We start from the raw sequence: 27,158 nt of genomic DNA, 5'->3' as shown, positions 1-27,158 counted from the left end.
TCATTTTACTGAATTTTTTTTTAAATTGGCGGGCAAGGCTGTAGTCGTCCTGGTCGTAACCTCGACCTAGTATGCTCATTACTTGTAATGTTACATTGCGCTTGGTTTGGCTTTCAAATGGACAGCCCTTCTCATTATCACTTATCAGACATCAGTGAAGCGTTTCCGATTGGACGATGTAGGTGTTTCTAGTTCCCATTTAATTTCCCTGCCAGCAAAGATATTTTTTCTTTTTGCGTTGTACGGGGAAAGAGCCTCTGTCATTGGTCGAAACGAACTTTGATGCAACCGCCGTCCATTCTCGTCTCCAGAGTCTGCCTCTCTTTTGGTCAGCGCCATGAACACGGACTCTGGCCCGAGCCAAAGACGGAAGTCCGCGAATCACGGACTTCCGGCTCTTTCTCGCATTCTCAGAAATTTATACCATTATTGCGACTGCGCATATTTTTGGTTGTGGCCAGGGTCCGTGTTCTTGGTGCTGACCAAAAGAAAAGCGGATTCTGGGGACGAGAATAGGGAGCTTAAGCACGCGCCTTTTTTGAGACGCGGACGGCAACCGGAAGTGAGCAGTTTCCCCGTTCAACTTGTCTACACACAACCCAAGAGTCGATACCCCAACCACATTCATATTGCTAAGTAGTTTTTCTCCATTAGAGATAATTAGGTTAAAAATCTGGGAGCTGGGAGACAGTACTGGGGGGGTATGTGAAATGTTAATTTTCAGTTGTCGACCGCGTCCCAAAAACGTGGCATGCTTAACCAAGCTCCCTAATGAACGCCGTCCACAACCTTGGACGGCACTCTTCAAACCGCATGCCCCATGATATGGTTGCTGACTGTGACTTGAGCCCGTTGCGTCCCGCGCATTCCTTGACAGTAATCCTGCTGTTGTTAAGTGAGCCCACGGAACATGAAGTATCACGCGAGGATTCGGCCGCTAAGTAACCTCCGCGCATGCTCGCCAGCCCAGCGAACGCAATTTAAGAAAAGAACAGACCTATGGTAGCACGGAACAATTAAATCAACTTGAGTAGCAAATATGACTGACAGAGTGGCTTAGTATGAACTCAAAAAGTCGTGAATCACTGACTGAAATGAAGCAATTTTTTGTACTCGTTAGAAAAAATATTGCTTGACAGCTGTTTCGAGGCTGGAGATCGCGGTTACTTGGAAGAGGTAAGACATGGCTTCTGGCCAATGAAAATCTCTTGAAATCTCTTATGTCCAGGATTGCCCTAATTAGATGCAAACCCAATTTTGACATGCAACACGAAGTGTCCCTTTAAAGTACCCCTGTGACCAAAAAAACCAATTCTTATTTTCTTTGGATTTCACAACTATGTTAGGCAAACACTAAGCTACCAAAGTTTTAAGCTTTGATTCCAAAAAGCCACCTGTTTATTTTAACTGGAATTTTCTCATTTAATGGTCCGCCATTACTAACTTTAAGATCTTGAGAGAGCTGAATCGAGGAGAAAATGACGTCAAAGACTCACTAGTTTAAGAAAGCAATGTGTGTGTACGCTGCATAATTAATATGCAGCACGGGAGGTTTGGGCTTTCAGACTTTTAAACTCGCGTTTTGCATATATAATAAGCTGCATTCACACAATGAAATTTTAAGCTAGTGAGCCTTTGACGTCACTTTCCCCTGGATCCACCCTCTGAGGTACAATAGGTCAGTTTGTGACGTGAGTAATGGCGGACCTTGAAATCCAAAATTTACAATTGAAGTTAAAGGCCTTTGGATAAAAATCAAAGATCACAATTTTGCCAGTCAGGTGTTAAGCAAAGACACTTTCAAAATCTGAAGAAAAGAAGGAAGTGATTTTTTAATCATGGGGGCACTCTAAGTCTAAGCATTTGAAACCCGTTTTCAACAATAAGGTGAGGGTAATTAGGTTAGCAAGTGAACTTGTCTTGACTGATTAGGAGCACGCCATGGGGTTGGTTTTAGCTCAGTCGACAATGATATTAGAGAAGTGCTCATGGGGCTGAAATGATATTGGAGATTCTGTTCCTGCTCTGCTAGTTGTGGGCGAAAAAAGTCAATGCAAGGGAGATAGATATCTTAACTTTGAAAGTGAAAAAAATCATTTACGATTTGCTGGTCCCTGTGAAGACATATGTCTGACAGTTGCTTTCCTGGCGGGTAGCTTGTCGATACTGATGAACTTAAAACTCTTTCATTGATCTAAATTGGTCCGATAATAATAGTCTCTTTCAACCCTCACAGTCTTGGGTAAACGTAGTCCATCCAGAAGCAATACCAGGTATTCAGAATTGGCTCACGAATAAGGATGAAACAGGTATTCCTAGCATAACGACCTAAAACCGGTCTCTGTCTTTTCCTCTTTCATCAAGACGAAGCCTGATGTAGCATAAAAAGTATTTTAATGTAAACGTTGACGGAAACACTCTACAATCGATTGACAAGAGTGCATTTACAGGAAATAACAACTAGTTGCCCGATGTGAATGAATCCGTAATCCGGGATCCAGCCTGAATGTGAGGCTTTGGAATCCGAAATCCAAAGAGTGGAATTCGGAATTCATTAGATGGAATCCAGGATCCATTTCGGTGGAACTCGTCAGTTTGGAATCCGGAACCCACGACTCGGGATCCGGGATCCATTATTCGGGATAGGTATTTTAAATCCTTTTTTGGGAGTTGACAGCTGCTTTACTTATTCAACTTTGGTAAAACGAGGATCACCACTTTAACCTGGGTAAAAACGGGCTCATATGAGACCGGATTTGACCGGAAGCAGGTACAGCCAATAAAGCGTCAATTCTTAGGAGAACTCTATTAAGTGACAAAGAGATAAGTCGTTCAAATCACTCGCAAGGTCAACCAAGACACAAAAATAGCCCACCCTTGCTAGCCACTCCTTCCTGATCCTTCTTCACATGCCAAACTTTGTGTTTTTAGATTGCAAAGTTGTAATGAAGTTTCTGACCAGCCTCAGCAAAGGCACTAATAGAAAAAATGACAAAGAATTAGAGAGAAAAAGTGGCTGCACTCAACTCCCTTGCTTGGACACAAACAATTCGGCTGCGGTATCCAAGTAAGTGATCTCATGTTATTTACCTGAACCAGACCATTATCAAGGGTTCCGAGATCACTAAGAGTAAAGTGGTGGCTTTGTAACAATAAACCATTAGCCCTGTCTCCAAGTACTTGGTTGTCATGAACATAGTCATCATCATCTACGTTTCCCAAAATTAATGACACCTAAAAATTTGGCCTGATATAACTTATAGTTGCCCGATATCTTGTCTTAGGCATCTTGAAGCTAGCATGTAAATGAACTTACTTTGCTCGCATGATTTCAATGCCTTCGAACCGACTTACTATACCGTTTTTGCTTTTATTCCTGTAATCAACATGGGAACAAGTGAACTTAAGTGAACAAGTGAAATTAAGTCTGCTTAATTGGGAACCAAAGTTCCTCGTCGTAGCAATTCGGAACTCAAAGTTCCTATTAGTTTATTGAAAAAGAACTCCATGTTCCCTTTTTGTCTCTTAAGGAACAATAGGTCTTTTTTTGTGCTGTCCGTTTTTCATCTTGTTCTCTTTCACAACAAAAGAGAACAGTTGTTCCGGTTTTAATCATTCCCTAAAATCGAAGAACTCCTTGTTCCTATTATTTAACATAAAATCGCGTTGTCCTTCACAAAAGGGAACAACTGTTCCGATAAAGCCTGTTCTGCTTTGCGATTGTTCCTATCTACCTGCTATCAGTTTCCATTAGTGTTACAGAGGAACACCATTGTTCCAAATCATACTGGTCCTTTATACGTTAATTAGGAACACGGTTCCCTTGTAGGCCACGAGTAGTTCCGATTTTATGTGAAAATTCTTAAACATTTCTTTCTGTTTTGTGTCTGCTTTAAAAAAAGTTCGATATGTAAACCTTAGCAAAAAAAGGGAAGTTGCGCCTGAAAAAAGCAGCAGAAACAACAAAACCACCATTAACTGTATCATCTTAAAAGAAATACTTTCATCACTTTATTGAGGAGCATTCACACTGACATTAGACTTACGTTATTTTCCAGTTACGCCATCAGAGCACTAAGTGCATGAAATCTTGTGGTCAATCTCACTTTTGAGTTGTGCTAAAGTATTTAAAGAGTGTATTCTTTTGTATCTTAACACGCCCTTGGCTAAGCGGCGGATTTCTTTGTCTCTTTGTACTGCTGTGTCCAAGCAATTCATCTGAGAGTGCGTTGCTGTCCAAGTTTGCAGGAGTAGCCTGCACAGCCGATAGCGTTAAACTGTCTGAAGCTTCTTTGATGGTGCACGGCGACCGTGGCCAGAACGGATCCACGTCGTTTTGAGGAACATAAGATGAAGTTTTAGGTCTGTAGTTGAGCACTTGATAATCATCTTCCACAGTTTGGTGTGTACAAAGTAACGGCAACTCTTCGAACAGGCTTTTAACTATGTCTTGGTCTTCTTTTTGCAGCAGGCCGAGTTCTATGCAGAGGCGTTTTCGTTCGGACAGGGCCTCTTTGCATCCAAGGGTGCCTAGGTTTCTGTGTTGGTTCTTCAACTCGTATTCAAATAATTCTTTTGGCGCCATCATTGAAGCTTTCATTTCTGGGTCAGCACTAGTTTTCAAAGTGACCATGCACTCGTTAAGTTCCCTCTCTGTGGTTTTTAAGCAAAATGACTGGAATACCTCCTTAGCCTTTCTCCTTTAGCTCAGCCTTGAGCCACTCTTGTTCGAAAGCGGCCAGATCATTTCTAATTGGCGTGTGAAGGGGTTCGGTGCTATCACGCGGTAGCAGCAATATGTTCTCTTTTGATACGCCTCTGGAAAGAAGATTTTGCTCCTGTTGTTGCTTCAGTCGTGCTTTTCCCTCCAGACGAGTTTCTAATATGTGACTGATGTGGCGATGCCAAAGGGATCCTGGCGAGGTCTGCTCCAAAGAGGTCTTCAACGCGGCTATGGCCTCGTCATCTTCCGAATCGTCAAGATCTTGCTCATCCTGATTTTGTGCTGGTTCGTTGTTCTCCTGGATTTCAGATGCTTTTGTCTTGAAGTCGGCTAGCTCCAAAGTTCTTAAAATCTCCTTTTCACTCTCTGGGAGAGAACCTTCGTCATCCTGAGGATTTCTCTCAACTACTTCGTCGTGTTCAGAGCTTTCCTCTTCGTCGGTAGCCGCGCTGGCCTTCAATGCCGCCCAGGCGATGCACTCCATTGGATGCTTTAGCAGCCCCTGCGTGGCCTCCGTTTTAGATTTGGAAGGCCCTTTAAATAACAGTACCTCAGCCTTCGATCCGTTGCCTGCTGATCCTCTGGCTTGAATTATATCTTTTTCTGGGCAGTCAAAAACATGGGACATCGGTTGAAGAACGACCTGGCAGTTTTAAATTTGACATCGCAAGCTGTGTATCCTCCATGAGTCAGGATTTTCCAGTCGTCTACGTCGAGAGTTGATGTAGAAGCTTCGTCTATGAAGATGACCTCGGTGTGCGTGCTTATCATTGCCTTGTTAAAGACTTTCTGCTTGGTGACTGTTGCGACATTGCTGCGGTGTATCAGCCCAAGTATTGGGTGAAAAAGGCTCGTCTTGCCACTATCTGCTTCTCCGACTAAACACGATACTCTCTGTCTTTGTGGTTCTTCTTATTAAAATTAAGAAGCCTCAAAGAAATCTTCACAAAACAATGCAATGTCACCTTCCGATAAGCTGTTTTCGAAAACTTCTTGAAGATACTTCGGCTGTGGAACTTTTAGAAGGTCATATCGTGAGAAAGTTCTGGGAGTAAGAAGGCCCACTTTCTCCGTGAGAATTGCATTTCTCAGGAAACGTCTCTCCGAGACAGACCAGCAGTACCCATCGTTCACTTCTATAAGGTTGTAGTCCACTGTGATGGGCCGGATTACTTCACAGTCCGGGTCAGCTAGGATAAGATCACTTTCCTCATGTCCTTTAGATGCCTTGCCTTAACTGACTCATTTGTCGCTAGGCTGTTCACAAAACCCTTTATGTCGCACTTTCTGTAAATGGTGCCCTTGTAAAGGGCATTCTCCAACTACCTCATTGCTTTAGAGATGTCATTGATAACAACCGTCAGTTTGTCTCCAAGCCGGGGCTCTACATCGTCACTTGGCTTTTCCAGACACGTGCCTTGAGTGGTTCCATCAAAATCAAAACGGTCAATAATAAGTTTGGCCCCTTGAAGCTTATCCATACCATTAAATAGAACTGACTTGAATGAAGTCTGGACGAGGCACACACGGACGACGTTCTCGTTACCGCATTCCTCTAACGTCTGTGTCATCTGGATCTTCTAAGAACTTTCGAGCTTCCGTTGTGAAGCAGTGTTAGTAGGATGATGTTACCAGATCTTGCATAAGCGCATTGCTGTGGTCTTTCATAACTTTGAACAGCTCCTTCATGGCGAGTGATTCCTTACCCTCTCGACAGGGTGTCTTATATAAACAAAACAAAACAAGAAAAACAACAATAGCTTTAGTTTAAAAAAACACACTATATATATCTATATATATATAGAGAGAGGATACTACATGGCCGCGAAGGGATACGAATTTTATCTTCGAGTGCTGAAAGTAGCTCTCACGAATGAGCGAAGCAAACGAGTGAAAGATACTTTCAACCGGCCGCCCGGCTTCCCCGGCGTTTAACATTCAGGAGCAAGACGTACATCGGATCATCCGAGGATGATTCATAGGCTACCAGCTAATAACAAATTGTATTTTTGAATCAACAAGGCTGGAAATCCAACGATGTAGTCACAAGCTAGTAGGATCCGAAGGATACACAACGCGTTGCTATACTAATTTTGCTCTCTTGCCAGCAGGGTTGTCGTGATGGTGCAGTGGTTAGCACACCCGACGAGTAACCAGGGGGACGCGGGTTCGATTCCCACTCACGGCATGATATGTCTTTCATTCAAAATGGGTCAGTTAGTAGTTTGTATATTCACCACTTAACATTAGTAGGGCAAAGCGTTGTGTATCCTTCGGATCCTATTAGCTTGTGACTACATCATTGGATTTCCAGCCTTGTTGATTAAAAAAATATATATCTATGTATGACTGCCAGTGGAAAAACTGAAGACTTCATCTGCTATAAAAGTGCTCGATGGTTAAACCAGAGCTGTGAATAACATTCGGACCAGTCCGACTCCAGAAATTCATCTATATATCTATGTATATATATTTCAAAAAAACTCTCCGATGGTTGACTCTCGTTGCATTAATTTGCCTCAGAGCTAATGCGAATTTCCTCACTCGTGCTCTTCATAACCAGTTCTATGGTGCTCATCGGTTCTCTCATGTCTCTCATGGAACACGTATGTCCGAGGGATTATATTAACTTTCAAAACTTCCAAAAGCGAGACACACCTGACTTGCAATTGCATCAACTCCACATTCCAGTAGCACACGGTGAACCGTTAGCGGATTGTCAGGGGAACCATTAGATGTTGTGAGTGCCATCCAGTAGCTTAACGATGGCCTAAGCTTTTCATCAACTATTGCACGGTGATCTGAACTCCTCGTCTGACTTGATGTACAGGAGACCTGGCTTTCTGAAAAAGGCTCGCTATCACTTTCAGCACCGTTTTCGTCATCAGTTTTGCCTCTATTCTTTGTAGCTTTCTTCGGTCCTTGTGTACTTATAGCGCTAAAGAAGAAAGCTATGCTTTTTACTCCTGCAAGATTTGAAAGAAAATCGGTCGGTAGACAGTTAGCGAGAGTTTCACGAAAAATCCACAACCAATACTAACCCTGCAATGCTTTGTCACAAGCGTCTCATACAAGTAAACAGTGCTTTTCGAGAACACATCGGTGATTATGAACTTGATAAAACTACAGTAGCAAAACAAAATGCCATTCCGTTGTATTCACTTTGGAAAGTAGGTTTTGGTCCCCCAGTTATTTTGTTTGCTTGGTAAATAGTCACCACCGCAACAGTGAGGTTTTAAAACCTTTGTAAAAACCGTGGACGATAAGTCTTGCTCAGCGTTGGATCAGAGAAGATCGTGGTCAGTCAAAAATTGATTAAAAACGATTTATGAAAGTCAAGTAGACTACTGCACGACTGATACAATAACTCGAAAATGTATTTTTTAAGGGATCAATATAGCTGAATAACTGTAAATTCTCCCTTTTTAGAGCCGGCCGTGACGCCATCCTTAAACAAGTACAACAGATACGGCCAAAGGAAGCACCAAGAACTAAAGAGCCAAATGTGACCAGATCGGAACCCTTGAAGAAAGGCAAAAAGAGCTCACGACTCCGACAGCGTGCTCTGGTGCACAACAATGCAGATTCACTTTTCATGCAACCTCGTCGCTGCCAACCAAGACATTTTGAGATTCATCCTGAATTTCGTGGGATTCTCACCCAGTAATCTTTGACCGTTTATATGGATGGGTGTCGTGGGAAACTATGCTGTATATCAATATTACTTTTTTGTTTCGAGGCAAAGGCACACAGTCAATAATTCCCCCCATTCAGGGGATGGTGGTAGCCAAACGAGCAATTCTCTTCTCGACCACCTCTCCAAAAGAGATTTTCTTGATAGGCGACTAAGATGTGTTTTTGATTTCATCTATAGAAAGAAATAAAACAGCTTTGTCAGTAACTAGTAGAACACGAGTAATAAAGTTATTTTCTTAAAACAAAAAGTCTTTTTGTAGGGCAGGTATCAATACTTGTTGCGTCAGGAATTGTTTGGAAAACTCTCTTTCTTCAGTTAAGCTGAAATAGAAGGAGCAAGGAGGGAGGAAGGAGTAGAAAATGTTTACAATTTCTTCAATATGACTGAAGGCTAACTCGAGCACTTCAGACGACAGTTACAACTCGTTGCGAGGCCTGCTTAACTTTACTCATCAAATAACTAATATTGCAATTAAGACAATTCGGTTTCTGACACTTGTAGTAAAGGCCCGGGCAAAAGGCTTCAAAATTTACTTCAACATCCCTTTGCTCCTCCCTTTCAACCGTGCTGGATTTTTGTGGGGGATAAAAAAGAAAACAATGAAATTAGAGAGATTGATTGAATTCTTCCCCCATCTTTCCTTTGCCCTCCATTTTTCTTCCATTTAACGTCTCTCCCTTCTTCCCTCTTCCCTTCTTCCTTACTATTCCTTACACTACAACCAACGGACTTTGCCACTTACCTTGAGCTTCCACAACATTCCCTGCCTCTCCAGGGATTCGGACCCTCAAACCAATTGGAGATTACGTCTCCTCTGTATTTACCGCTAAGCCATCGAATCAGCAACGGAAATCTGCCAGATATTTTTTCTATCAATGAGTTTAAGCTATTTTCACGACAACTACCATTTCGCACATTCGGAAATGACTTAAAGTGAGACTTAGCTCATCCACAGTTATATGGCCGCAGATCATTGAACTTTATGAAGAAGTAAAAGGGTAGCTAAATTTATCTGAAGAAGATTAAAATGCTCTGAGTCTCCAGTGCAACAAAGGCAAAAATTGTTTGCAAAAAGTGGCTCTTGATTCTGAAGGACAAATCGTCAAAATATTGTACAAAGCTTATTTACGTCGCTATGCAAAATGCACCAGGAAAAAGGTATCATTTCTAGTCATGATAACAAACCAATTTTTTTTCTCTTGTGCAAACAGATTCAAGTAATTTTCGTAAAATAACCTGTAACTGTTTTAAGGAGCATATAGTGTACCTGGTTCTCTTCATGTTATATAAAATCATTTTTCAAAGTATTTGTGGCTATTTTCTTTCAGATATCAGGAAAAATCACACCTTGCTAGAACACCAGAACGTGTGTTCTGGATGGTGCGATTTTGGTCGAGGTTTTAATCTGATAAAGGAAAATAATTGTGAAAAAATTGATGACGAACTTTTTGCCACAAACAGAGCTACACCAAGTCACAGCTACATCAAATACAGAGCAGGAAATGGTAATTAATAATTTGAAAAAGTGGATGAGCCACTGCAAATTGATAGAATGGAAAAGGAAACGCCCCTTCATCCAAATGTGCTACTTGCTCAAATTGTACAACTTTAAGGCGACTGAGCCAAAATAATCACAAAGTTTGGATTTATCACTAAAAACAGAATCATTGAAATTAAAAGAATCCAAATATTTCGTTTGGTCATTCAAAATAAATAACACTTACAAGAGCCTACAAAATGGTTTCTGATCAATAGATTATGACATCCGTTTTCCTGACTATTGAAAGTTCTGTTTTCACTTGCTGTTCATTATTACGAATTTGAAGTAAGCAAAAGATAGAGCAAATAACTAAGCAAATTCAAAATCAACAATACATCATGTATGTTTCAGTTCTTTTATTCCTTTGAAGATATTTCAATAGAATCGGTTATCATGTACAGTATACCTAATCCCAACCTTAATGCTAACCGTTTAAAATCTGTTCCTAGACTTAACAACCATTGGGGTTTTATAAAATACTCATGAAAAATCTTAGTTACACTTAGTTCATCCACTCACCTCCAGGACCAATTTACTTGCAAATATACAGATACTCTCTAATAACGGTTGGATTTTCATTTATCTTTACTTCTTGCAATTCCAAACAAGATTGAAAACATTTTAACCTAGGTTGATTTAAGATATATCTAGTTTAGATTCAAATTTTAAAATTTACCTGTAACATATCCATGTTCGTATCCATGTTAACAAGCCACATCCATGGAACAACCGCGGCTGCAGCCTGGGACTGAATACCGGACCTGTCGTGAAGCTTTGTTGAATCAAATGTTGATGATGTGTTGAACCCGTTTGCTCAACCCAGCAGTCAACATCCTTCAACAAAATCGAGCAGATGCTGAAGCAAATGTCGAAGCCGTTTGCCAGGGCAAATAAAAGACACAGGAAAATTGTAGGAGACTGGCTTTCAAGTTTAAACTCATGTTTGATTAGCCAGTTCCAGGCTCCCAGACAGTAGAGAAAGAGGAAAAAAATGCGTGCGAAAAATGAGTGGGGGCTTGGGTCGAGGCGAGTCGCCCCGCCTCGCCTCTTTCCCATGCAGTTGTTTTCGTTTTCCCGACTATCTGGGAGCCTGGAACAGGCTAATGTTAGATCACCTTGAATGCCCAAAAAATCACTACGAAAAATTATCGTTCAGTGAAATCTCACTGATTGAATTAAACCCTTTTTTATTTGTACTATGGCGAAAGATTGGAAGAAACTTGTTTGAGTTGTTCACAATTCAACAATTTTGAAGCCATGCAAATATTATCAACAACTGTCGCTATGGTAACTACCGCGTCTGGAGCTCCTGCGTCTGGTCGATGCTCGAACATGGAAATTGATGGAGTCGTCTTTTTCCTGTCAAAGCTCGCATTTTTGAGTGGTAACTTATCGCGTTTACGAGAAACGACAAACGGGAAACTGTAGGATGCTGCTTATCATAAATGTGCAAAACATTTTCGTATTCTAACTTTGATCTCTTCTTTGACAAGTAGGTCGATATATGCAGCTGAGAAGCAAGGAATCTGCTAAAATAAGAGGTGTTTGCCGTTTGCCGAAAAGTCAAGGCTATATCCCTATTGAAATAAGGATTTCTGTTTTTGGTCTACATGTAACAATGATCTTTTGTAACATTAACCGTAAACAGGAAGAACTCAGAACTTCAGTTTGCAAAGCGTACGTCATACTTAGACACTTATTACGTCCACGCGATTACTAAACCATATTTTTTGAAACATTGCCTTTCTGTTTACCCAAGCGATTATTTTAAAGGTCATAGCATTTTTTTCCAGGTCTTACGACTACAATAATTGCAGAGATCACATAGTTTTACATCATGCTGACTCAATCAGTCCTTAGTGTCTCGAGGTTGTTTACAATCCCAAATAAATTAGAGGGCAGTTAAATGACGTGAGTCAAATTTTCAAAGATCCTTTAAGTTCTTCAATTTAATCATACCACTTGAGACAAAGTGGAAATAAATAAAACAAATCACTGATGCGCGACCTCCGCGCAAGTGTTTGCGTGGGTCGAGTTAGGTGTCCAAACTCACTAACCGAGAAAAAAGAAAAACATAATTTCTAAGATTTTGATGTTTTGTGGAGAATGTCAGGGCAAGGAGATAATTGAGTCATAATTGTGCATTCTTTTTCGAAATGGAAAATAATACCAGTTTTATTCTTTTATAATTCTTATTCTACTGAAAGGTATATCGAAAAGCCCGGCGGCAACATTTTTCGCGGGTGAATGTTTTCGCTCCTGATTCTGTGGTCGTTGTAAAAAGTTAAGTAGCCTTCATTTGTCTTGCTGTCTAGTTCATTTTGAAAAGGTTTTCAATCGTAAAGGAATTCCTAGCTGGCGATAGCCGTATTGTTCATGCCCAAAGAAAGAGAAAAAAACCCCTTAATTTACAGAAAATCAGTAATAGAAGTTATTAAATATACAAGGTTTTTCCGCGGTAAAAGTGTCCAATCGAGGGCCGGTACAAAAGGTATTATGGCCTGCTGGCTGATGAAAAGAGGCTTGAGACAAAGTTCTCTGCTTACCCGGATTTAAAACAGTTTGGAGCTATGTGAGCTCTATGCGCAAATGCCCAAATTAAGAATAGAGAAGACTCAGAAACGGAGTTATGTTCCCCGGGGAACGTTTGATTTTCAAAGGAGAGAGGTTTCTTAAAGAAAAAAAAAAGATAATTTATATTCATGCACTGGTTCTAGCTTGTGTAGATATTTCACAGGTAGCTTTCGGGAAAGACGAGTTAAAATCATTTGAGAGGTGATTACAGGAATGTAAAATGTAAACCTTCGTCATCACATTAGACCAAAATAAGTTACTTTGAGGTCGGCTACGTTTGAAACTTTTGTATCAAGTATCAACCTTTCATATTTTTACGGACGTCAAAGATGTCAAAAAGTCATTCATTCACAATTAATGTTCTCTAATCATCAAGTTGCTACGGCTTTGCAATTTACGTTTGACGTTGGAAAATAAACACACCAGCCAACCTTTGACGTTAGAAAATCAACAAACGCCACACCGAGTGGTCATAGATACGTTTAGTTGATGTCTGGAAAGTTACTGAGAAAGAAATAATAGTAATTCCAATAAACGGTTAATAGGGGAATAATCTTGCTGGCGGATTCTCACCGGCCTCAGCTGTATGCTTTAAATACTGCACGCGTTGAGCCTTAACGTTGTAATAGGTCATCTAAAGGCATCGAATGGTCCTTTAGAATAGATAGGGGACAAAATTCAGCAAAGCCTCGCAGTTTCTAATGTTGACTTACGAAGTTGCTACAGATCATGAACTGCCCAAAAACTTGTCAAAAGTGTTCGCGACTGTCTTCAATTGTGAAGTTCGAGCATCGACCAGACGCGATAGTTACCATAGCTAAAGTTGTTGATAATATGTGCATGGCTTCAAAATGTTGAAATTGTGAACAATTCAAACAGGTTTCTTCGAATCTTTCGCCATAACGCAAATAAAAAAGGGTTGAACTCAATCACAGATCAGTGAGATTTCACTGAACGATAGTTTTTCGTAGCGATCTTTTGGGTATTTTGGGTATTGAAGGTGATCAAACACGTGTTTAAACTTGAAAGCCCATCCCCTACAACTTTTCTGAGTCTTTTAATGGCCCCGGCAAACGGCTTCGATGTTAGACGCCACAAATTCATGAGCCCCCTTGCTTCGTGGCACTGGCTCCAACATTTGTACATGCCGTTGTTATTGCTAACTGTGTGTCTGGAGTTTGGTTGCCGACCACTTATTTGATTCGGAACAGTTGGTGTAATTCAGTAATGAAATCACATGCCCATGCGGATGAAAAAGAGTTGTGTAAGCATCACACTGTTCTAACTGCATTTACAGGGGGATGATAAGGCTGCATCGGAAATAACGCAATCTTTAATTGCTAAACCCAAAAAATGTCATCAAACGTCATCTCCTGTCTAAGACTTTATGGTTAAATTGAAAACTGAATTTCCAATTATTATGTTAGCATTTTAGCCTTCTTTTTGACAATTTATGTAACCGAATTTCAAAAGCTCGTTTGTTGTTTTTGTTTTTTTTTTCCGTTGCCCGGGTTTTCAAGCTGTAATTACATAAATATTTACCAACTAACAGGAGGCCATTTCGAAAACTGGATAATTATAATTTTGCGTCCATTTTCGAGCACTTAGTCAAACAAAATTATGCAGATTAACCCTAAAACTGATAGTTTTAGCTGGCCGTTCTGAAATGGGTGCTTAGACTTACATACTGTTTATCAGGACTATTTGTAGGCAGTCTGCAGTTATCATACACCTAAAGGGGAAGAAGAAGAAGAAAAACAACAACAACAACAAGATCAAACTTCAGGATTATGTGGCGCTGCAAATTGATAGAATGGAAAAGGAAACGCCCCTTCATCCAAATGTGCTATTTGCTCAAATTGTACAACTTTAAGGAGACTGAGCCAAAATAATCACAAAGTTTGGATTTATCATTAAAAACAGAATCAGCGAAATTAAAAAAACTCAAATATTTCGTTTGGTCATTCAAAATAAATAACACTTACAAGAGCCCACAAAATGGTTTCTGATCAATAGATTATGAAATCCGTTTTCCCGGTTATTGAAAGTTCTGTTTTCACTTGCTGTTGATTATTACGAATTCGAAGTAAGCAAAAGATAGAGCAAATAACTAAGCAAATTCAAAATCAACAATACATCATGTATGTTTCAGTTCTTTTATTCCTTTGAAGATATTTCAATAGAATCGGTTATCATGTACAGTATACCTAATCCCAACCTTAATGCTAACCGTTTAAAATCAGTTCCTAGATTTAACAACCATTTGGGTTTTATAAAATACTCATGAAAAATTTTAGCTACACTTAGTTCATTCACTCACCTCCAGGACCAATTTACTTGCAAATATACAGATACTCTCTAATAACTGTTGGATTTTCATTTATCTTTACTTCTTGCAATTCCAAACAAGATTGAAAACATTTTAACCTAGGTTGATTTAAGATATATCTAGTTTAGATTTAAATTTTAAAATTTACCTGTAACATATCCATGTTCGTATCCATGTTAACAAGCCACATCCATGGAACAACCGCGGCTGCAGCCTGGGACTGAATACCGGACCTGTCGTGAAGCTTTGTTGAATCAAATGTTGATGATGCGTGGAAACCGTTTGCTCACCCCAGCAGTCAACATCCTTCAACAAAATCGAACGGATGCTGAAGTAAATGTCGAAGCCGTTTGCCAGGGCAAATAAAAGACTCAGAAAAATTGTAGGAGACTGGCTTTCAAGTTTAAACTCATGTTTGATTAGCCTGTTCCAGGCTCCCAGACAGTAGGGAAAGAGGAAAAAATGCGTGCGAAAAATGAGTGGGGGCTTGGGTCGAGGCGAGTCGCCCCGCCTCGCCTCTTTCCCACGCAGTTGTTTTCGTTTTCCCGACTATCTGGGAGCCTGGAACAGGCTAATGTTAGATCACCTTCAATGCCCAAAAAATCACTACGAAAAATTATCGTTCAGTGAAATCTCACTGATTGAATTAAACCCTTTTTTATTTGTGCTATGGCGAAAGATTGGAAGAAACTTGTTTGAGTTGTTCACAATTTCAACAATTTTGAAGCCATGCAAATATTATCAACAACTGTCGCTATGGTAACTATCGCGTCTGGAGCTCCTGCGTCTGGTCGATGCTCGAACACGGCAATTGATGAAGTCGTTTTTTTCCTGTCAAAGCTCGCATTTTCGAGTGGTAACTTATCGCGTTTACGAGAAACGACAAACGGGAAACTGCAGGATGCTGCTTATCGTAAAAGTGCAAAACATTTTCGTATTCTAACTTTCATCTCTTCTTTGACAAGTAGGTCGATATCTGCAGCTGAGAAGCAAGGAATCTGCTGAAATGAGAGGTGTTTGCCGTTTGCCGAAAACTCAAGGCTAAATATCCCTATTGAAATAAGGATTTCTGTTTTTGGTCTACATGTAACGATGATCTTTTTGTAACATTAACCGTAAACAGGAAGAACTCAGATCTTCAGTTTGCAAAGCGTAGGTCACACTTATTACGTCCACGCGATTACTAAACCATATTTTTTGAAATATTGCCTTTCTGTTTACCTAAGCGATTATTTTAAAGGTCATAGCATTTTTTTTCCTGGTCTTACGACTACACTAATTGCAGAGATCACATAGTTTTACATCATGCTGACTCAATCAGTCCTAAGTGTCTCGAGGTTGTTTACATTCCCAAATCTATAAAGGGCAGTTAAATGACGTGAGTTAAATGTTCAAAGGTCCTTTAAGTTCTTCAATTTAATCGTACCACTTGAGACAAAGTGGAAATAAATAAAACAAATCACTGATCCGCGACCTCGGCGCAATTGTTTGCGTGGGTCGAGTTAGGTGTCCAAACTCACTGACCGAGAAAAAAGAAAAACATAACTTTTAAAATTTTTATGTTTTGTGGAGAATGTCAGGGCAAGGAGATAATTGAGTCATAATTGTGCATTCTTTTTCGAATTGGAAAATAATACCAGTTTCATTCTTTTATAATTTTTATTCTACTGAAAGGTATATCAAAAAGCCCGGCGCCAAGATTTTTCACGCGGTAATGTTTTCGCTGCTGATTCTGTGGTCGTTGTAAAAAGTTAAGTAGCCTTTATTTATCTTGCTGTCTAGTTCATTTTGAAAAGGTTTTCAATTGTAAAGCAACTCCTAGCTGGCGATAGCCGTATTGTTTATGCGCAAAGAAAGAGCAAAAACCCCTTAAATTACAGAGAATCAGTAATGCGAGTTATTAATTTACAAGGTTTTTCCGCGGTAAAAGTGTCCAATCGAGTGCCGGTACAAAAGGTACTATCGCCTGCTGGCTGATGAAAAGAGGCTTGAGACAAAGTTCTCTGCTTACCCGGATTTAAAACAGTTTGGAGCTATGTGAGCTCTATGCGCAAATGCCCAAATTAAGAATAGAGAAGACTCAGAAACAGAGTTATGTTCCCCGGGGAAAGTTTGATTTTCCGTTTGGCTCAAAGGAGAGAGGTTTCTTAAAAAAAAAAAAAAGATAATTTAAAATCATGCACTGGTTCTTGCTTGGGTAGATATTTCACAGGTAGCTTTCCTGCAAGACTAGTTAAAATCATTGAGAGGTGATTACAGGAATGTAAAATGTAAACCTTCGTCATCACATTCGACAAAAATAAGTTACTTTGAGGTCGGCTACGTTTGAAACTTTAAATTTTGTATCAAGTATCAACCTTTCACATTTTTACGGACGTCAAAGATATCAAAAAGTCATTCATTCACAATTAATGTTCTCTCTAATCATCAAGTTGCTACGGCTTTGCGATTCGCGTTTGACGTTGGAAAATAAACACACCAGCCAACCTTTGACGTTAGAAAATCAACAAACGCCACACCGAGTGGTCATAGATACGTTTAGTTGATGTCTGGAAAGTTACTGAGAAAGAAATAATAGTAATTCCAATAAACGGTTAATAGGGGAATAATCTTGCTGGCCGATTCTCACCGGCCTCAGCTGTATGCTTTAAATACTGCACGCGTTGAGCCTTAACGTTGTAATAGGTCATCTAAAGGCATCGAATGGTCCTTTAGAATAGATAGGGGACAAAATTCAGCAAAGCCTCGCAGTTTCTAATGTTGACTTACGAAGTTGCTACAGATCATGAACTGCCCAAAAACTTGTCAAAAGTGTTCACGACTGTCTTCAATTGTCAAGTTCGAGCATCGACCAGACGCGATAGTTACCATAGCGACAGTTGTTGATAATATGTGCATGGCTTCAAAATGTTGAAATTGTGAACAATTCAAACAGGTTTCTTCGAATCTTTCGCCATAACGCAAATAAAAAAGGGTTGAACTCAATCACAGATCAGTGAGATTTCACTGAACGATAGTTTTTCGTAGCGATTTTTTGGGCATTGAAGGTGATCAAACACGTGTTTAAACTTGAAAGCCCGTCCCCTACAACTTTTCTGAGTCTTTTAATGGCCCCGGCAAACGGCTTCGATGTTAGACGCCACAAATTCATGAGCCCCCTTGCTTCGTGGCACTGGCTCCAACATTTGTACATGCCGTTGTTATTGCTAACTGTGTGTCTGGAGTTTGGTTGCCGACCACTTATTTGATTCGGAACAGTTGGTGTAATTCAGTAATGAAATCACATGCCCATGCGGATGAAAAAGAGTTGTGTAACCATCACACTGTTCTAACTGCATTTACAGGGGGATGATAAGGCTGCATCGGAAATAACGCAATATTTAATTGCTAAACCCAAAAAATGTCATCAAACGTCATCTCCTGTCTAAGACTTTATGATTAAATTGAAAACTGAATTTCCAATTATTATATTAGCATTTTAGCCTTCTTTTTGACAATTTATGTAACCGAATTTCAAAAGCTCGTTTGTTGTTTTTGTTTTTTTTTCCGTTGCCCGGGTTTTCAAGCTGTAATTACATAAATATTTACCAACTAACAGGAGGCCATTTCGAAAACTGGATAATTATAATTTTGCGTCCATTTTCGAGCACTTAGTCAAACAAAATTATTTGCTCCTCTATGTAATGTTTGCTTTCACAAGGTTGTCACTTGTTTTTTTGAGTTAGCAGCTACGAGAGAATAAAGATTGTTGCTTTTGTCACTAAGCTGGTCTTTGTTATTTCGTTCAAGCTCAGTTTAATATTGAATGGCCGCAGATTTAATGACACAAGTTCAGCAGAATCAATTGGAGTGGGAGCGTGCTCAGACTCTGGCTTCAAACGTTAGAAAACGTTTGCAAAGCATTCCATTTCCTTGGCATTTTTCAGTCAACAACCAGTCAGATTTTTAGTGAGGTTGAATTTCACTTTAGACCCCTGCAAGCACTAAAATTCTTAACACACAATCCAGTTTACCTGCGCAAATTTTCTACCTCCTCTCTCTGACCATACGATAGAGTCAAAACGCCCATAGTATGCCATTCAGTGAGGCGTAAGGTGGAGTTTGCTATAAAGGAGAATGTAAAAACTTGGCCTGACCGGTACACAAGCCGAGAAATGTTTTGGAAACGTATACAGTATACCCTTTCAACCGTGCTGGATTTTTAGGGGGGATAAAAAAGAAAATAATGAAATTAGAGAGATTGATTAAATTCTTCCTCCATCTTTCCTTTGCCCTCCTTTCTTCTTCCATTTAACGTCTCTCCCTTCTTCCCTCCTCCCTTCTTCCTTGCTATTCCTTACACTACAACCAACGGACTTTGCCACTTACCTTGAGCTTCCACAACATTCCCTGCCTCTCCAGGGATTCGTAACCTCACACCAATTGGAGATTACGTCTCCCCTGTATTTACCGCTAAGCCATCGAATCAGCAACGGAAATCTGCCAGATATTTTTTCTACCAATGAGTTTAAGCTATTTTCACGACAACTACCATTTCGCACATTCGGAAATGACATAAAGTGAGACTTAGCTCATCCACCGTTATATGGCCGCAGATGAACTCTATGAAGAAGTTAAAAGGTAGCTAAATTTATCTAAAGAAGATTAAAATGCTCTGAGTTTCCAGTGCAACAAAGGCAAAAATTGTTTGCAAAAAGTGGCTCTTGATTCTGAAGGACAAATCGTCAAAATATTGTACAAAGCTTATTTACGTCGCTATGCAAAATGCACCAGGAAAAAGGTATCATTTCTAGTCATGATAACAAACCAATTTTCTTTCTCTTGTGCAAACAGATTCAAGTAATTTTCGTAAAATAACCTGTAACTGTTTTAAGGAGCATATAGTGTAACTGGTTCTCTTCATGTTATATAAAATCATTTTTCAAAGTATTCGTGGCTATTTTCTCTCAGATATCAGGAAAAATCACACCTTGCTAGAACACCAGAACGTGTGTTCTGGATGGTGCGATTTTGGTCGAAGTTTTAATCTGATAAAGGAAAATAATTGTGAAAAAATTGATGACGAACTTTTTGCCACAAACACAGCTACACCAAGTCACAGCTACATCAAATACAGAGCAGGAAAAGGGTAATTAATAATTTGAAAAAGTTGATGAGCCAGACATTAAAGGAGAGTGGTGTCTGACAATTGCGAACTGCAGTCCGCGGACTGCAGATTAACCCTAAAACTGATATTTTTAGCTGGCCGTTCTGAAATGGGTGCTTAGACTTACATACTGTTTATCAGGACTATTTGTAGGCAGTCTGCAGTTATCATACACCTGAAGGGGAAGAAGAAGAAGAAAAACAACAACAACAACAAGATCAAACTTCAGGATTATGTGGCGCTGCAAATTGATAGAATGGAAAAGGAAACGCCCCTTCATCCAAATGTGCTATTTGCTCAAATTGTACAACTTTAAGGAGACTGAGCCAAAATAATCACAAAGTTTGGATTTATCATTAAAAACAGAATCAGCGAAATTAAAAAAACCCAAATATTTCGTTTGGTCATTCAAAATAAATAACACTTACAAGAGCCTACAAAATGGTTTCTGATCAATAGATTATCAAATCCGTTTTCCTGACTATTGAAAGTTCTGTTTTCACTTGCTGTTGATTATTACGAATTCGAAGTAAGCAAAAGATAGAGCAAATAACTAAGCAAATTCAAAATCAACAATACATCATGTATGTTTCAGTTCTTTTATTCCTTTGAAGATATTTCAATAGAATCGGTTATCATGTACAGTATACCTAATCCCAACCTTAATGCTAACCGTTTAAAATCAGTTCCTAGATTTAACAACCATTTGGGTTTTATAAAATACTCATGAAAAATTTTAGCTACACTTAGTTCATTCACTCACCTCCAGGACCAATTTACTTGCAAATATACAGATACTCTCTAATAACTGTTGGATTTTCATTTATCTTTACTTCTTGCAATTCCAAACAAGATTGAAAACATTTTAACCTAGGTTGATTTAAGATATATCTAGTTTAGATTTAAATTTTAAAATTTACCTGTAACATATCCATGTCCGTATCCATGTTAACAAGCCACATCCATGGAACAACCGCGGCTGCAGCCTGGGACTGAATACCGGACCTGTCGTGAAGCTTTGTTGAATCAAATGTTGATGATGTGTTGAAATCGTTTGCTCACCGTAGCAGTCAACATCCTTCAACAAAATCGAACGGATTCTGAAGCAAATGTCGAAGCCGTTTGCCAGGGCAAATAAAAGACTCAGAAAAATTGTAGGAGACTGGCTTTCAAGTTTAAACTCATGTTTGATTAGCCTGTTCCAGGCTCCCAGACAGTAGGGAAAGAGGAAAAAAATGTGTGCGAAAAATGAGTGGGGGCTTGGGTCGAGGCGAGTCGCCCCGCCTCGCCTCTTTCCCACGCAGTTGTTTTCGTTTTCCCGACTATCTGGGAGCCTGGAACAGGCTAATGTTAGATCACCTTCAATGCCCAAAAAATCACTACGAAAAATTATCGTTCAGGGAAATCTCACTGATTAAATTAAACCCTTTTTTATTTGTGCTATGGCGAAAGATTGGAAGAAACTTGTTTGAGTTGTTCACAATTTCAACAATTTTGAAGCCACGCAAATATTATCAACAACTGTCGCTATGGTAACTATCGCGTCTGGAGCTCCTGCGTCTGGTCAATGCTCGAACACGGTAATTGATGAAGTCGTTTTTTTCCTGTCAAAGCTCGCATTTTCGAGTGGTAACTTATCGCGTTTACGAGAAACGACAAACGGGAAACTGCAGGATGCTGCTTATCGTAAAAGTGCAAAACATTTTCGTACTCTAACTTTCATCTCTTCTTTGACAAGTAGGTCGATATCTGCAGCTGAGAAGCAAGGAATCTGCTGAAATGAGAGGTGTTTGCCGTTTGCCGAAAACTCAAGGCTAAATATCCCTATTGAAATAAGGATTTCTGTTTTTGGTCTACATGTAACAATGATCTTTTGTAACATTAACCGTAAACAGGAAGAACTCAGAACTTCAGTTTGCAAAGCGTACGTCATACTTACACACTTATTACGTCCACGCGATTACTAAACCATATTTTTTGAAACATTGCCTTTCTGTTTACCCAAGCGATTATTTTAAAGGACATAGCATTTTTTTTCTTGGTCTTACGACTACACTAATTGCAGAGATCACATAGTTTTACATCATGCTGACTCAATCAGTACTAAGTGTCTGGAGGTTGTTTACAATCCCAAATAAATTAGAGGGCAGTTAAATGACGTGAGTCAAATTTTCAAAGATTCTTTAAGTTCTTCAATTTAATCATACCACTTGAGACAAAGTGGAAATAAATAAAACAAATCACTGATGCGCGACCTCCGCGCAAGTGTTTGCGTGGGTCGAGTTAGGTGTCCAAACTCACTAACCGAGAAAAAAGAAAAACATAATTTCTAAGATTTTGATGTTTTGTGGAGAATGTCAGGGCAAGGAGATAATTGAGTCATAATTGTGCATTCTTTTTCGAAATGGAAAATAATACCAGTTTTATTCTTTTATAATTCTTATTCTACTGAAAGGTATATCGAAAAGCCCGGCGGCAACATTTTTCGCGGGTGAATGTTTTCGCTCCTGATTCTGTGGTCGTTGTAAAAAGTTAAGTAGCCTTCATTTATCTTGCTGTCTAGTTCATTTTGAAAAGGTTTTCAATCGTAAAGGAATTCCTAGCTGGTGATAGCCGTATTATTTATGCCCAAAGAAAGAGAAAAAAACCCCTTAATTTACAGAAAATCAGTAATAGGAGTTATTAAATATACAAGGTTTTTCCGCGGTAAAAGTGTCCAATCGAGGGCTGGTACAAAAGGTATTATGGCCTGCTGGCTGATGAAAAGAGGCTTGAGACAAAGTTCTCTGCTTACCCGGATTTAAAACAGTTTGGAGCTATGTGAGCTCTATGCGCAAATGCCCAAATTAAGAATAGAGAAGACTCAGAAACAGAGTTATGTTCCCCGGGGAACGTTTGATTTTCAAAGGAGAGAGGTTTCTTAAAGAAAAAAAAAAAAGATAATTTATATTCATGCACTGGTTCTAGCTTGGGTAGATATTTCACAGGTAGCTTTCGTGCAAGACGAGTTAAAATCATTTGAGAGGTGATTACAGGAATGTAAAATGTAAACCTTCGTCATCACATTAGACCAAAATAAGTTACTTTGAGGTCGGCTACGTTTGAAACTTTTGTATCAAGTATCAACCTTTTATATTTTTACGGACGTCAAAGATGTCAAAAAGTCATTCATTCACAATTAATGTTCTCTAATCATCAAGTTGCTACGGCTTTGCGATTTACGTTTGACGTTGGAAAATAAACACACCAGCCAACCTTTGACGTTAGAAAATCAACAAACGCCACACCGAGTGGTCATAGATACGTTTAGTTGATGTCTGGAAAGTTACTGAGAAAGAAATAATAGTAATTCCAATAAACGGTTAATAGGGGAATAATCTTGCTGGCGGATTCTCACCGGCCTCAGCTGTATGCTTTAAATACTGCACGCGTTGAGCCTTAACGTTGTAATAGGTCATCTAAAGGCATCGAATGGTCCTTTAGAATAGATAGGGGACAAAATTCAGCAAAGCCTCGCAGTTTCTAATGTTGAATTACGAAGGAAGTTGCTACAGATCATGAACTGCCCAAAAACTGGTCAAAAGTGTTCACGACTGTCTTCAAATTGTCAAGTTCGAGCATCGACCAGACGCGATAGTTACCATAGCGACAGTTGTTGATAATATGTGCATGGCTTCAAAATGTTGAAATTGTGAACAATTCAAACAGGTTTCTTCGAATCTTTCGCCATAACGCAAATAAAAAAGGGTTGAACTCAATCACAGATCAGTGAGATTTCACTGAACGATAATTTTTCGTAGCGATTTTTTGGGCATTGAAGGTGATCAAACACGTGTTTAAACTTGAAAGCCAGTCCCCTACAACTTTTCTGAGTCTTTTAATGGCCCCGGCAAACGGCTTCGATGTTAGACGACACAAATTCATGAGCCCCCTTGCTTCGTGGCACTGGCTCCAACATTTGTACATGCCGTTGTTATTGCTAACTGTGTGTCTGGAGTTTGGTTGCCGACCACTTATTTGATTCGGAACAGTTGGTGTAAATCAGTAATGAAATCGCATGCCCATGCGGATGAAAAAGAGTTGTGTAAGCATCACACTGTTCTAACTGCATTTACAGGGGAATGATAAGGCTGCATCGGAAATAACGCAATATTTAATTGCTAAACCCAAAAATTGTCATCAAACGTCATCTCCTGTCTAAGACTTTATGGTTAAATTGAAAACTGAATTTCCAATTATTATATTAGCATTTTAGCCTTCTTTTTGACTATTTATGTAACCGAATTTCAAAAGCTCGTTTGTTGTTTTTGTTTTTTTTTTTCGTTGCCCGGGTTTTCAAGCTGTAATTACATAAATATTTACCAACTAACAGGAGGCCATTTCGAAAACTGGATAATTATAATTTTGCGTCCATTTTCGAGCACTTAGTCAAACAAAATTATTTGCTCCTCTATGTAATGTTTGCTTTCACAAGGTTGTCACTTGTTTTCTTGAGTTAGCAACTACGAGAGGATAAAGATTGTTGCTTTTGTCACTAAGCTGGTCTTTGTTATTTCGTTCAAGCTCAGTTTAATATTGAATGGCCGCAGATTTTAATGACACAAGTTCAGCAGAATCAATTGGAGTGGGAGCGTGCTCAGACTCTGGCTTCAAACGTTAGAAAACGTTTGCAAAGCATTCCATTTCCTTGGCATTTTTCAGTCAACAACCAGTCAGATTTTTAATGAGGTTGAATTCCACTTTAGACCCCTGCAAGCACTAAAATTCTTAACACACAATCCAGTTTACCTGCGCAAATTTTCTACCTCCTCTCTCTGACCATACGATAGAGTCAAAACGCCCATGGTATGCCATCCAGGGAGGCGTTAGGTGGAGTTTGCTATAAAGGAGAATGTAAAAACTTGGCCTGACCGGTACACAAGCCGAGAAATGTTTTGGAAATGTATACAGTGTTGAATACGGCCATTTATTGCCTTCTTTATTTTTATTCGTTACATCGATCGCTATTAGAGAAAGCAACGCGGATGCCGAGCAGTAAAATGCGAAAAGATACCTTCAAAGAATGCGCCTTGTTGATCTCGTCTTCGACGAATCACAAAATTGACAAAAAGATAAAATGCAGTACATTTTTATCAAAGTTTTGCAAATGCAAATTTGGATCGTTTTTTTTGCAGGTTTCTTATATTTTGATGCAAAAAGAATGGCATTCAACTTTAAAAAAGGCTTCCTACGACTTGAAATTTTCCAGGGGAAGATGCCGCCTGAACCCCCCTCCAGGGGTTCCGGCGGCCCACTTTCATCGAACCCCCTCTGATAAAAACCAGTATCTGCTCCAGGTTTAAAGGTCGTTTTAGACCAGCTTAACATATCCCAGTTTCAACTTTACATTGAACAGACGACACCATCCATGTTTTTTTAGGAAGCTCTTTAAAATGCACTCTATTTCTGAGTAGATCAAGAGGTTCTTTTTAAAAATTACCATAATTACATGGAGTTGTTCTGTGGATCATTAGCTTGTGGACGTACTATGGCTCAGTGACCTCCTTCGATATTTGCCATTTATAAAATCTTTTGTTTATCCTTCCGACACGAAAAACGGCTGCAAGGAGGCTATCCTTCTCCTTTGCTCTTAAGATTTGAGATTGCGAAATGCATTTGCAGGCTCATCTGATTTCGAAGAAAAAGTACCTGGCCTTTCAATCTTGCTATCTTTTAACAACCTTCGTGCAAGGTTTGCTTCGAAAGTTTCTTTTCTTCTGAAGTTCGCGGACCATAAAAGAACTATGACTCCGCATTCCATACGAGAAACCAGACTACGTATTGAAATTAAAAGATAATTGAAGAATTTGGAACTTGGTTTTTATTTAGTACTTCAGTGACCCTCAGACTGCAAGGTCACTGAGTAAATAATAATTGCGAGATTAACTTATGCACTAAAATTAGAAGTAACTCGTAAGGTAGGACTTTGAACTAATTCCATGTGAGATTTGTAGATCCACGGACACAACATTTTCTCTTGACGGACAGTAAACTGATCTGTGAAATTCATTTTCAGTAATTTTATTTATATATATTTTTTGATTTGGCCTTAGTTGGCAAGGCAGCAGGCACTGGCGCGAAACAAGAAAGTGTTTCCAAACAGATGACTGAGCGATATAAATATAAACTTTTATTTGTAAGTTTCTCGAATGCTTGAGTGCAATATTGTTAATGGTAAGTTAGCATTGAAAGTTATATCCCGATATGCGGCCTCAAAGTAGTGAGGTTCTACAGTTAAAAACTTCTAGTGAATTCCGCATTCGTAATAAATATTGAACTTTAACTTGTTCGTAACTACACTGTACAGCCTTCATGAATTCTATTCCTTACTATCTCGAGTAACCTCACGCGATTTTTCGACAATTTATTTTTTGAATTCCCAAAACCTTTTTTTTAAATTCTAATTCACATCCCATTTAGATTAATAAAGAATGCTCGACTCGTACGTACGAATACCATTGACAATAAGTATATTCACAAATTACTGCAAATATAAGGTTAAAAATAAAATTATACGATACTGTCATATGATTTGAAGAAGAGCTTCCTATTAACACGACGGTTCCTTCCACGGAAGCGACCGGGTCCACAAAATTAAAACCGTCGTTATTGGTTCAATAAAGGAAAAGCCTCGCATTGGACGTGCGATACGCTTATTCAGTACCTTTCTTTGCCGTTCCCTGCAAAACGACAGCGTGAAATTGCCAAATGCAAGGTCTACACGGAGGTGAAGATGAGCACACATTAGTAAGTGGTTCATTCTCTATTTTTATCAAACCAGTTATAAGAAACTATGCACTGACATATTGTAAAAGGAGATCAAGATGCAATGGTGGTAAAAGACTTAAGATGTCACGACGTTTTGAAGCGACCTTTCCGCTGACGTTGCAGTTGTAGTGTTAGCAAAATTAAACTTATTGTTTAAAGGTATTAAAAGTATTCGATTGAAAAAATGCCGAATGTAAATAACGTATATCATGACTATCCTTCCTTCACTAAGATAGTGGGAAGATCAAACCCATGAATGAATGACGATTGTTGTGAATCAACTTTAAAGTCTGACGCAAGTGTAAGTACAAGAGTCTGGACAGGCAATCATTGAACAGCACA

The 27,158-nt window shown here is 39.3% G+C and overlaps 1 protein-coding gene across 1 annotated transcript in view; it reads left to right on the top strand.

Moving 5' to 3' along the window:
• The window catches only part of LOC137991197 (uncharacterized), a 15,810-nt gene extending 7,420 nt beyond the window's left edge, over positions 1–8,390 (top strand). Inside the window, exons 6-9 of the mRNA XM_068836311.1 lie at positions 1,121–1,176; positions 2,237–2,309; positions 2,932–3,067; positions 8,153–8,390. Of these exons, the coding sequence (XP_068692412.1) occupies positions 1,121–1,176; positions 2,237–2,309; positions 2,932–3,067; positions 8,153–8,390 (503 nt within the window). The remainder of the gene's footprint in view (positions 1–1,120; positions 1,177–2,236; positions 2,310–2,931; positions 3,068–8,152) is intronic.
• The last annotated feature ends 18,768 nt before the right edge of the window (positions 8,391–27,158 follow it).

Source organism: Montipora foliosa, chromosome 2 (assembly GCF_036669935.1).
Source record: "Montipora foliosa isolate CH-2021 chromosome 2, ASM3666993v2, whole genome shotgun sequence".
Classification (NCBI taxonomy): domain Eukaryota; kingdom Metazoa; phylum Cnidaria; class Anthozoa; order Scleractinia; family Acroporidae; genus Montipora; species Montipora foliosa.
Note: the sequence above shows the minus strand (reverse complement) of the source record. Positions and strands in the feature narration are given on the sequence as shown.